At 40.3% G+C, this 13,401-nt stretch overlaps 1 protein-coding gene across 1 annotated transcript in view; it reads right to left on the bottom strand.

Annotated features, from left to right (window-relative positions):
• Positions 1-250: 250 nt before the first annotated feature.
• Positions 251-13,401, bottom strand: part of USP46 (ubiquitin specific peptidase 46) — a 60,782-nt gene continuing 47,631 nt past the window's right edge. The window contains exons 8-9 of the mRNA XM_042782939.1: positions 1,524-1,602; positions 251-352 (exon numbers count right to left, since the gene is read on the bottom strand). Of these exons, the coding sequence (XP_042638873.1) occupies positions 251-352; positions 1,524-1,602 (181 nt within the window). The remainder of the gene's footprint in view (positions 353-1,523; positions 1,603-13,401) is intronic.

Genomic DNA, 13,401 nt, shown 5'->3' with positions numbered 1-13,401 from the left:
ATTGTTATTCATATCAGTCTTACTACAATCTGATTGCAGTTAACTCTACATCAGACTAAAATAAAACCAAAAGTAGTGCTGCATGTAAAAAAAAAGGGAGGTGGGGGGAAGAGTCTAACACAGCCAGACCACTGAGACTTGGAGTGATGCCACTGGTGGGCTGCTAGGGAAGAACAACAGTCCACAGAGAAAGCAGATGATAGTGCTTTGAACGTTCTCCCCGCTTAAAAGAGTTCCACAGTTCTTTAAGTTATTCTCTTGACTGATAGAATAAAATATATCCAGATTCTGAATTTTTTGATATATCTGATGTCAGGCCATAGAATTCTTCAATAGCTTGAGCATCTATTTTCTGCAATGAAAGAGAAATCAAACCATAAAATTGTTTAACATAATTACTAGGAAAAGGAAAGACCTAATGACCTATGCAGGAAAATCTAAGAAACATCACAACTAGGAAATTTTAATAGTTAATGGATAATGCAGTAGACTTGATAGAGGGGTATCATGACACAAACTACAGGTAGCTGGGTAAGAAAGTCACTCTCAGCAACCCTACTCCTGCCTTTCAAGTGGTAAAGTGAGCAGGGGAGGGGTGCTTGAGAATAAGTTTAATTCCTTCAGGCCACCACAGTTCAGTTCTTTAGTATTATTACACTAAAACAGACCCTAGCAGGCAAAAATAGATCATGTCTTTGACTAGGAAATTTCCTCCAGCTAGCATTCCTTTAGGAGCTCTGGTAGCATAGTGGCTAAGGCACTTGACTGCTCACCAGAAGGCTGGCAGTTCAAACCCACCAGCCACTCCTCGGAAGGAAGGTTGGGCAATCCTACTTCCATAATGATACTGCCTCAGAAACCCAAGGAGGGGTCGCTATGAGTCGGGGAAGGTTGGGCAATCCTACTTCCATAATGATACTGCCTCAGAAACCCAAGGAGGGGTCGCTATGAGTCGGGGAAGGTTGGGCAATCCTACTTCCATAGTGATACTGCCTCGGAAACCCAAGGAGAGGTCACTATGAGTCGGGGCCGACTCAACGGCAAAAAACAACAACAACAACAGCATTTCTTTACAACAAAATCAATATATGGAATTGTTCTATGTAAAATCCAGATTGCCATGTCCAAGAGACTGGGAAAACATGTTAAACCATTATCAACACAAGAATAATCAAGTACGATGAAAGAACATTAACAGAATTCTGAAGTCTCATATCTAATCTGTACCAGAGAGGGCTTTAGACATAAGATGAAACAGGACTCACAAATAAATGAACGTGAGGTGGCATAGAGATGGCCCATGTATGACAGTCAGGTAACTTGACAAGAACAGCAATGAGTCCATGGCCATGCTCCTTCCCCCTTTTCCCACGGAAAGGGAAAATTTAGTTCTGATAGAAAAGTAAGTTGTTTTCCAGTTAGATTATCCAAAACAGGCCTACATTTGGCCTATGTTCATACATAACACACGCCCTAAATACCACCTGTGCTCTGCCCCGTTGGAGAACAATGGGCATACCCACCTCTACAATGTCATCGTCAAACAAAAGCCAGAAGCCGTGACTTTTCACAATAGTAATGTAATGCCCACGATTGGGACCACTGGAAAAGAGCAGAACAAAAGAAAGGTACCAAGTTAACATTTAGTCCTTTATAATCCAGTTTTATAAAACCCTATTTTATTCCTTATAAGTAGTGACTCCCTGGAATCACTACTTGGGAGAAAGAATTTGGAATAACTAATTTCTCTTTCCACATTCATTTGGCCACAGTTCATAAAACAGCTGCGTTTGCCAGCACCGCACTAGACACAAGGGAATAATACAAAGATGTGTAAAACACCTGCCTTCTAAGGACCCCAATCCAGTGGCGGAGAAGAGATACTCAGATTCAACAAATATTAAATAATTACTGCCTATCTCCTATGTTCCAGGCTCTATTCTGGCTGTCAAAGGGGGAAAAAATAAACAGTGAACCACACAAAGTTCCCATTTTCTAAGAGTTTGGGGTGGGAGATGAGTAAGTAAGAAACAGCTTAAACATATAAACATATATCAAGTGGTGTTAGGTTCCATGAAGCATAATAAGCTGGGTATGGGATAGTAAAGGAGCTCTGGTGGCACAGTGCCTAAGCCATCTGTCTGCTAACCAGAGGGTTGGTGGTTCAAACCTACCAGCCACTCTGTGGAAGCAAGACTGGGCAATCTACTTCTGTAAAACTTACTGCCTTGGAAACCCAGTGGGGGTTACTATGAGTCACAATCGACTCGATGGAAGTGGGTTTGGGTTTTTTTTTTTTTTTTTTTTTTTATGGGATAATGAGTGACAGGCAGGAGGTGAGGGCCCTACCATGTGATATAAACTGGCAAGAGACAGACTTTCTGATGACATGGGATTTGAACAGAAGGAAATGTCCCGGAAGGAAATAGGAGGGGAGCAAGCCATGTGCCCATAGGATGGAAGTCTCTGGAATAAGAAATAGTAAGTGTAAGGGCCTGGGGCCGGAGGTAGGGGTATGCTTGGTATATTCATGGAAAAACAAAGAGGCTAGAGTGGCTGGAGTGGAGGGAGGCAGAGAGGTGGTAAGGAGAAGACCACAGGGGTATCATGGTTAAGGTTTTGAGTTCTGAAGAGTGGTCTGATCTAAGTTTTACAAAGATGCTAGCAAATCACAATATATAGCAATTGATAAAATTAATAGATACATGTACTATGCAACATGGAAAAACAACAGAACAGCTAAATAGCTATTACTATATATTTACATGGAAGTACTGATAGTTCAGGGAGCTCTGGTAGCATAGTATCTAAGGCACTTGACTGCTAACCAGAAGGCTGGTGGTTAAAACCCACCAGCCACACCTCGGAAGAAGATTGGGCAATCTACTTCCGTAGGGATACTGCCTTGGAAACTCAAAGAGGGGTACTATGAGTCAAACGGACTCAACAGCAGTGAGGTTTTGTTTGTGTGTTTTTTAAATGGTGGTTCAGTGGCAGAATTCTCGCCTTCCATGAGGCAAATCCAGGTTTAATTCCTGGCCAACGCACCTTATATGCAGCACCACCCATCAGCCAGTGGAGGTTTGCATGTTGCTATGATGCTAAACAGGTTTCAGCAGAGCTTCCAGACTAAGCTGGACAAGGAAGACAGACCTGGCAATCTACTTCCAAACATCAGTCAGAGAAAACCCTCTGGGTCACAATGGTCCGTTTCCATCATGCACGGGGCTGCAGGGGTCAGCAGGTAACTCAACGGTAGCTAACAAGACAACATACAGTTACATCAGGGTTGCCCAAGTACAGGGATGTGGATCCTAAATCGAGAGTTTTGGCTTTTGGTTCTTTTTTCTTTTTTTTAAAGCATCATTACAATTAAAAAGCTAAATTTCTCTTTAGTTTCTCTTCTTAAATGACCCATCTGACCCATTCCTGCCCTTGTCTAACCTCACTGCTGTGACTCTTTCGCCTTTCTGAAGTGCCCCAGCCAACTGGGCATCATTCTGTCCTTTAAAACATCAGGACCTGCAAGTCCTGGGCCTCTGCATTGGCTGTTCACCCTGCCTGAAACAATCCTCCCCAACGTCTGCCTCCTTTAGGCCTCAACTCAAATGTCACCTCCCAGATAAAGCTTCCCTGACCATCTTCCCTGGAAAAATGTTTCCCATTATTACTCTCTCTCATCACTATTTATTGCTCATTAAAAAAAACAAAACAAAACTCATTGCCATCAAGTCAATTCGACTCATAGCAACCCTTCCTTGGGTTTCTGAGGCAGTATCACTATGGAAGTAGATTGCCCCATCTTCCTTCCGATGAGTGGCTGGTGGGTCTGAACCGCCAGCCTTCTAGTTAGAAGTCAAATACCTTAGGCACTATGCTACCAGAGCTCCTAGCACCATTCAAAATTAAAAATTACCTTGTAGTGGTTTGATTTTGGGGGTGGCTGGATGTATTGACTTGTTAATTAACAATACTTTCTACTTTAATACTTTCTGCATTAGACTGTAAGCTTCAGGAGGGCAGGGCCTCTGTGTGTCTTGTTGCCACTGATCTTCATATCCTGGAGCAGAACCCAGGAACATGGGTTCAAAAAATGCTAGCTGCAGAAACCAATGGCTGAGCCTGTGCACCTCTCTGTTAAGTGTGGGCCAGAGGTCTTGGCATGGAAGGAGAACGATAGGCTTAGTCCTCTAACCTCAGTGTTTCCAAGTGCCCACAGAAGGAAACCACATGATCCTCAGGTGAAGGCCAGCTCTGGTTCCACGTATGAAAACAATCCTACCTCCCAATCCTACCTCTAGTCAGGAGGAATTTAAAGAATTCTAGTTCAGTAGCATGCATGACTCAGCTCCAATTCACTCTTGCTGTTAGGCTGCTCTGACCTTGGACCCCATAGTACAGAATTAACTATTCCAGAAACCCACTGATTCCCCATTTCCCCTAAATGTGTCTCTGGCTGCCCTCAGCAATCCTCCCAGGGTTTAGAGTTCTGTTCCCAAGCCCCTTAGGCACCCACAGAGATCCACAATGAAAGCCCATGCCCTGCACATCTGAGTCTCTGGTCTGTGTACACCACCAGCTTCCCTGTCTATACTATCACCACCAATCACCTGCCCTCCATGGACCACACTCTGCTTACTCCAAGACTTTCTCCAAGCCCCTGCTGTGGGATTCTACCCAGTGTTCACAGCTAGCTTCCAGACCATTAAGCCCCTGTGTTCTTTGAAAGAATGACCACTAGAACTATTCTTCAGGGAAAACAAAGCTGGCTTATGACTGGCCGATAAATATAACCTTCTGAGAACATGAGAAAATACCTAGTGACTTAAATTTAGTATGCATGGGAAAAAATGGGGTGGTTCAGATGCCATCCACCCAACAATGGAGTGAAAAATCAATCAATCCCTTCCTCCACATGGAACTATATATCCCCAGGGAGGCTGCTCAGAGGCTACCACTTGGTAAGGGCACATTCATGACAACCCTGGGGAGGTGGTGAGGAAAAGATGCTTGCTTTACAACACACCTCAATCTAAAACGTAGGAAGGCAAAAAGGAAAGCCATGCCTATCACTGGGAGAGAAGATTAGCCCATACCCACTGAGCAAAGCATTACATTTTGATACATTCTCATGTTCATACCAAATTAGAGAATAAGCAGCATTTGCTCAAAGGACTTTCAGCAAAACATTTTGCTTCTACATATCTAGGGACCCTCTCTTATTCTGTCCTCTGATTATGTACTTACTGTAGAATATCACAAAAAGATTGAAAAATGTACAAAGAATAAATCCTTGATCACTTAAAATGCCACAAAATCTTTAATTTGACATATTATTTCCAATTGTTATGCAGACATTTTAAAGTACATTTGAGACAATACTATATGTACAAAAGTTGAATTTTCAAAAATTAAAATCATAGTTTAAACTTCTAGTAAGATGGTGGAATAGGCAGACAAGCTACACAGACCCTCTTCAACAAAGAAAAGAGACACCAACTGACACAGAGACAGAAGGTAATCCTGGAGCCTTGAGCTTTGAAAGGAAGGACAGAGAAGCAGATTAAACACCAACTAGTAGAAGAACCAACTAATACAAGAACCAAGAGCTCTGGTGGTACAGTGCCTAAGGCATTTGACTGCTAATCAGAAGGCTGGCAGTTCAAATCTACCAGGCACTTCTAGGAAGGAAGGTCAGGCAATCTACTTCCATAGTGATACCACCTTGGAAACCCAAGGAGTGGTCATTATGAGTTGGATCTGACTGGAGGGCAGTGAGTTTGGTTTTGGTTTAGTAGAAGAATCTGAATGAAAACAGTGAATATGGAGACAAACAGAGCTGTTGACTGTAAGCTATCCTGATGGCACAGAGAGGCTAAATATTTCCAAGTGTTGGTAGGACTTGAGAATTAACCTAAAAATCAGCCATGCTTGCCAAGGGTTGCATGGACAACTGTGCCAGTGGCTGATGACTAAAAAGGGAAAAAGCAAAGATGACAAACTGAGCTGTGGACTTTCAGCTGTCCAGAAGGTGCAACTATTTTGAATGTTTACAAGCAGCAGCCAGGCACAGCTACTGTGAATGTTAACAAGCAGTGGCCATTCTGGATATTTGAAGTAACAGCATTCTTATTCAGATTCAAAGGACCTAAGAATAGGCTCTGCTTCTCAAAGAAATCATGGACATATGAGAGGCTGATGACTGGAAAGGAGACAGGTGGTGAGTGTATAAGTGCTGCCAACTAGCAAAGAGAGGAGCACAGTACTCATGTACATCCAAAGAAATCATGAGTGAATCACTCAAACATACAATCACCAATTAAATATAAAAACAAAAACACCATAATGTCTCAGACACAATAGACCATCAAAGTCCACACAAAGAAGCAAGAAAAGCAGAAGAAACAAGGGACCAGGATACAAACCCAGAACACATCTTGAGGAAGACACAGCATTGGAACTCCCTGAGAAGGAATTCAAAAGAATTATATTTAAGTACCTTCAATGAATTGAGACACAGATCAAGGAAAAAACTGACAAAATTGGGGAAAACACAGAGAAAACCTAGAACAATTTCAAAAGACAATACAAGAACAAAATAATGAAAACTTAGAAATTATTCAAAATCTACAGATAAAAATCCAGAAGATCAATACTAAATTGTCTGAAATAGATAACACATTGAAAGGGCAAAGAAGTAGAACTGAATCAATGGAAGACAGAATTAATGAGATTGAAGACAAATACCTGAATACTTCTTTGGAAAGGGATCAATCAGAAAAAAGATCAAAATAAAATGAAGAAAGCCTAGTGGAATACCATCAAAAGAAATAACCTACGTGTACTCAGAATTCCAGAATAGGAAGAAACAAATAAAACTACAGAGAAAATTGTCGAAGATTTGTTGGAAGAGAATTTCCCTGGTATGATGAAAGACAAGAAAATATCCATTCAAGAAGTCCAATGAACCCCAAACAGAATAGACCCCAAAAGAAAATCACCAAGATGTACCATCATCAAACTCATCAAAACCAAACACAAAGAGAACCCTGAAAGTAGCATGGGAGAAATGAAAAGTTACCTACAAAGGACAACCAATAAGACTAAGCTCTGATTTCTCAGCAGAAACCACTCAGGCAAGAAGGCAGTGGGGTGGCTGGTATATCTAAAAGCCTGAAAGAAAAATATTCCCAACCAAGAATTATATACCCGGCCAAACCGTCCCTCAAATGTTGTTGTTGTTGTCGTTATATGCCGTCGAGTCGGACATGACTCATAGCAACCCCTCCTTGGGTTTCCGAGGCAGTATCACTATGGAAGTAGATTGCCCCATCTTCCTTCTGAGGAGTTCCAGATAAGCAGAAATTAGGGGAATTTGTTAAAACCATACCAACCTTACAAGAGATGCTAAAGGGGGTCCTGTGGACAGAAAAACAACAGCTAAAAACAACTGACCACTAACATACATGATGATATAACCCAGATGACTTAACAGGTATGGAAGTATCCAAAGTAAATAAGCCTACAAGATTGTAAACAGAGAACCAAAGATATCAATTGGCAAATGAGGACAACTACAAACCAAAAAGAGAGGGAAAACAGTGTAGTTACAGAACTTCTAAATGGTGAGGAAATCAAAACAATTACCAAGATAGAACAGACCATTCTAAAGTTGGGACAAAAATTATAAATCACAGGGTAACCTCAAAGAAAAATGATAACACTTCACATCACAATTAAAAAAAAAGACAAACACAAATATTAAACAAATACTAAAACAACAGCAACAAAGGAAGTTATAACACAATTCATAAACAAAATGAGCTCAGCACAGAAGATCATATGGAACAAAGAAATCAGCAACACCACAAAAAAGTACGTAACAAAATGACAGCAACAAATTCATACCTGTTGACAATTACACTGAATGTAAATGGATTAAATGCACCACTCAAGAGATAAAGAGTTACAGATTGGATAAGAAAACATAACCCACCAATATGCTATCTACAAGACACACACCTTAGAGAGAAAGACAAAAAACAGACTAAAAATCAAAGGTTGAAGAAAGATATATTAAGCAAATGGCAACCATAAAGAGCAGTAGTGGCAATATTAATTTCTGATAAAACTGATTTTAAGACAAAAACCACCATAAGGGACAAGGAAAAACAAACAAAACCAAACTCACTGCTGTCAAGTTGGATCCAACTCATAGTGACCCCTCCTTGGGTTTCCAAAGCAGTATCACTACAGAAGTAGACTGCCCAACCTTCCTTCTGAGGAGTGGCTGGTGGGTTTGAACCACCAGACTTCTGGTTAGCAGTCAAATGCCTTAGGCATTAAAGGATTGATTGAACAAGAGGACATAACCATATAAAATATCTATGCACCCAATGAAAGAGCCCCAGAATACATAAATCAGACTTTAACAGAATCGAGAAGACAAATAGATGACTGCACAGTCATAGTTTGTTGTTGTTGTTATGTCCCCTCCATAGTGACCCCTCCTTGGGTTTCCGAGGCAGTATCACTACGGAGATTGCCCCATCTTCCTTCCAAGGAGTTGTTGTTGTTGTTGTTATGTGCCGTCGAGTTGGACCCGACTCATAGTGACCCCTCCTTGGGTTTCCAAGGCAGTATATCACTATGGAAGTAGATTGCCCCATCTTCCTTCCAAGGAGTGGCTGGTGGCTTTGAACCACCAGCCTTCTTGTTAAGAGTCAAGTGTCTTAGCCACTATGCTACCAGAGGAGACTTTAATACACCACTTTCAATCAAAGATGGAACAACTGGAAAGAAACTCAACAAAGACACAGAAGAAATAAAAAATACAATCCACCAACTTGACCTTATAGACATCTACAGAGCACTTCACCCAACGACAGCACAATATACATTCTTCTCCAGTGCACATTGAACAGTCACCAGGATAGATCATATGTTAGGCCACAAAATAAGTGTTAATAAATTTAAAAACTGTGAAATACTGCAAAGCATCTTCTCAGATCACATGCAATAAAATTGGAAATCAACAATGGGAAAATCAATGGAAAAATAATACATGGAAACTGAATAATACCCTCCTTGAAAATGACTGGGTAAGAGAAGAAATAAAAAAATGAAATTAAAAACTTCCTTGAATCAAATGAGAATGAAAACACAACATACCAAAATGTTTCAGACACAGCAAAATCAGTGATCAGAGGCCAATTTTTGGTAATAAATGCATGCATCAAAAAGAAGAAAGTCAAACTCAATACCTTAACCCAAAATCTCCAACAATTCAAAAAAGAGCAGTAAAGAAGCCTACAGTCACCAGAAGAAAAGAAATAATAAAGGTTCAAGCAGAAATAAATGAAACGGAAATTAGAAAGACAATAGAAAAAATCAACAAGACTACAAGTTGTTGTTTTGAAAAGATTAATAAAATTGACAAACCACTGGTAAATTTGGCAAAAACAAAAGAAGGGACAGAAAACAAACAACACAAATAAGAAAAGAATTGGGCAACATCACAAGAGAAACAATAGAAATTAAAAGGATATTATCAGGATACTATTAAGAACTACACTCCAACAAATTTGAAAACCTAGAAGAAATGGACAGATTTCTAGAAACGTACGACATACCTAAACTAGCACAGACTGAGGTGGAAAATTTGAACAGACCCATAACAAAACAAGAAATTGAACAGGTCATAAAAAAATTACCAACAAAAAAAAAAAGCCCTGGCCCAGATGGTTTCACTGGAGAATTCTACCGAAGGTTCAGAGAAGAAATGACACCAATCTTACTCAAACTATTCCAGGAAATAGAAAAAGATGAAATCCTCCCAAGTTCAGCTTATGAAGCAAGCACAACCTTGATACCAAAATCAGGCAAAGACATCACTAAAAAGGAAAACTGCAGACCAATATCCCTCATGTATATAGATGTAAAAATCTTCAACACAATCCTAGCCAACAGACTCCAACAATATATCAAAAAAATCATACATTATGACCAAGTGGGGTTCAAACACATTTGCAGGGACAGTTCAACACTGGAAAAACAATCAACATCATCCATCACATAAATAAAACAAAGGAAAAGAACCACATGATCATATCGATGCAGAAAAGGCATCTGATAAAATCCAACACCCATTCCTGACAAAAACTCTCAGCAAAATAGGAAAAGAAGGGACACTCCTCAACATAATAAAGTGCATATATGCAAAATCAACAGCCAACAGTATCCTCAATGGAGAGAGACTGAAACCATTCCCCTTACAATCAGGAACCAGAGAAGGATGCCCTCTAACACCACTTCTATTCAATATTGTATTGGAAGTCCTAACCAGGGAAATGGGAGCTCTGCTAGTATAGTGCCTAAGGCACTTGACTGCTAACCAGAAGGCTGGTAGTTCAAATCCACCAGCCACTCCTCTGAAGGAAGATGGGGCAATCTACTTCCATAGTGATACTGCCTCAGAAACCCAAGGAGGGGTTGCTATGAGTCGGGTCCGACTCAATGGCACATAACAACAACAACAGCCAGGGAAATAAGGCAAGAAAGGGAAATCAAAGGCATCCAAATTGAGAAAGAAGTCAAACTATCCCTATTTGCTGATGATATGATCCTATACCTAGAAAACCCAAGAGACTCAGGAAAAAAACTACTGTAACTAATTTGAGAGATTTAGCACAGTGACAGGATACAAGATCAATATCCAAAAATCAGTTGGATTCCTCTATACCAGCAAAGAGACTGCTGAAAAGGAAATCAATACCATTTACAACAACAACAACAAAAAAAAAAACTCAATGCCAGTCATCAAATCAGATCTGACTCATAGCGACCCCTCCTTGGGTTTCCAAGGCAGATCACTATGGAAGTAGATTGCCCAATCTTCCTTCCAAGGAGTGACTGGTTGGATTGAACCACCAGCCTTCTGGATAGCAGTCAAATGTCTTAGGCACTATGCCACCAGAGCTCCTACCATTTACAATAGCTATCAAAAAATAAAATACTTGGGAATAAATCTCACTAGGGACACAAAAGACCTGTACAAAGAAAACTATAAAACACTCCTTCAAGAAGCTGTAAGAGATTTACATAAATGGAAGAACATACCATGCTCATGCACAGGAAGATTGAACATTGTGAAAATGTCAACACTACCCAAAGCAATCTATACATTCAATGCAATCCCAATCCAGATCCCATCAACATTGTTTAAGGATATGGAAAAAAACAATCATTAATTTTATAAGGAAAGGAAAAAGACTTAGATAAGCAAAGCACTACTGAAGAACAACAAAGTGGGAGGTCTCATACTCCCAGATCTCAAAACCTACTATATAGCCATAGTAGTCAAAACAGCCTGGTATTGGTACAATGACAGACAGATAGACCAGTAGAACAGAACTGAGAACCCAGAAATAGATTCATCTACCTGTGGTCATCTGATTTTTGACAAATGGCTGAAATCCATTACATGGGGAAAAATGGTCTCCAACAAATGGTGCTGGCAAAACTGGATAGCTATTTGCAAGATAATAAAACAAGATCTGTACCTCATACCATACACAAAAACTAACTCCAGATTGATGAAAGACTTAGATATGAAACCTAAAACTATAAAGTTCCTCAAAGAATAAACAGGAGCAAATGTAAGGGCCCTAAGTGATGGCATAAATAGACTGTCAAGCATAACCCAAAAAGTACAAACAGCAAAAGATAAACTAGATGAATGGGACCTTCTAAAAATTAAATTTTTATGTGCTTCAAAAGACTTCTCCAAAAGAGACAAAAGAGAACCTACAGATTGGGGAAAAATATTTGTCAATGACATATCTGATAAGGGACTTATCTCTAAAATTTATAGAAAAAAGTAAAACTATCCCTATTTGCTAATGATACGATCCTATACACAGAATTAAAAAATGGGCAGAAGACATAAATAGACACATCACCTAAGAGGATATTCAGGTGGCCAACAAACACATGAAGAAATGTTCACGATCATTAGCCAGTAGAGAGATGCAAATCAAAATAATGAGATACCTTCTGGCCCGAGCACTAATAACAAAGTTCAACAAAACAGAAAATAACAAATGCTAATGAGGATGTGGAGACACTGGGACTCTCCTACACTGCTGGTGGGACTGTCAAATGATACAACCACTTTGGAAAGCAGTATGGAGATTCCTTAAAAAGTTAGAATTAGGACTTCTGGTAAGATGGAGGAATAGGCAGACAAGCGACACAGACCCTCCTCAACAAAGAAAAGAAAAACCAATTGACAGAGATACAGAAGATAATCCTGGAGCCCTGAGCTTTGAAAGGAACTATACAGAAGTGGATTAGGCACCAATTAGTGGAAAAACCTGAATGAAAACAGTGAGTACAGAGACGGTCGTAGTTGCGGACTGTCAGCTACTCTGACAAGACCAACAGCCTGAATATTTCCAAGTGGTGTTGGAACCTGAGAATTGACCTAAAGATCAGTCCCGATCATCAAGGGCTGCAGGGACAACTGCCCTAGTGGCCTATGACAAGGAAGGGAAACAGCAAGGAGGAAGACAACCTGAGCTGTGGACTTTCTGCTGTCCAGAGGGCGCAGTCATTTTGATTGTTTACACATGGCAGCCATTTCGGATATTTAAAGTGACTCAGGGTGCAGCCATTTTGAATGTTTACAAGCGGTGGCCATTTTGGATATTTAAAGTGACTGAGGGCACAGCCATTTTGAATGTTTACAAGCAGTGACCACTTTGGGTATTTAAAGTGACCAAGGGTGCAGTCATTTTGAATGCTTACAAGTAGTGGCCATTTTGGATATTTAAAGTGGCTGAGGGCACAGCCATTTTGAATGTTTACAAGTGGCAACCATTTTGGATTTTAAAGTGATAGCATTATCATTCGGGTTTCAGGGACCTAAGAACAGGCTCTGTTTGCCAGGGTCAACAAGGACATATGAGAGGCTGACAAAGGAAAGAAGACAGGTGGTGAGTGTATAAGTGCTGTCAACTAGTGAACAGAGGAGCACAGCACAGTACCCTGCCTGTACAGATAACATACAAACAAAACAAAGAAAATGAAAATTGTGGACAAGTCATTCCAACATATGTTGTTTGTTGTTATTCACCCTTGAGTCAGACCCAACTCATAGTGACCCCTCCTTGGGTTTCCAAGGCAGTATCACTACGGAAGTAGATTGTCCAACCTCACCAATTAAATATAAATACAAAAACGTCACAATGCCTTGGAGACAACAGAGCATCACAGTCCACACAAAGAAGCAAGATAAAGCAGGAGAAACAAGGGACCAGGATACAGACCCAAAACACATCCCTGAGGAAGACGCAGCATTGGAACTCCCTGATAAGGAATTCAAAAGAATTATATTTAGGT

This window comes from Orycteropus afer, unplaced genomic scaffold, assembly GCF_000298275.1.
Source record: "Orycteropus afer afer isolate SDZICR_OR568_19922 unplaced genomic scaffold, OryAfe1.0 scaffold00532, whole genome shotgun sequence".
Lineage (NCBI taxonomy): Eukaryota > Metazoa > Chordata > Mammalia > Tubulidentata > Orycteropodidae > Orycteropus > Orycteropus afer.
This window is presented reverse-complemented; position numbering and strand designations above follow the sequence as displayed.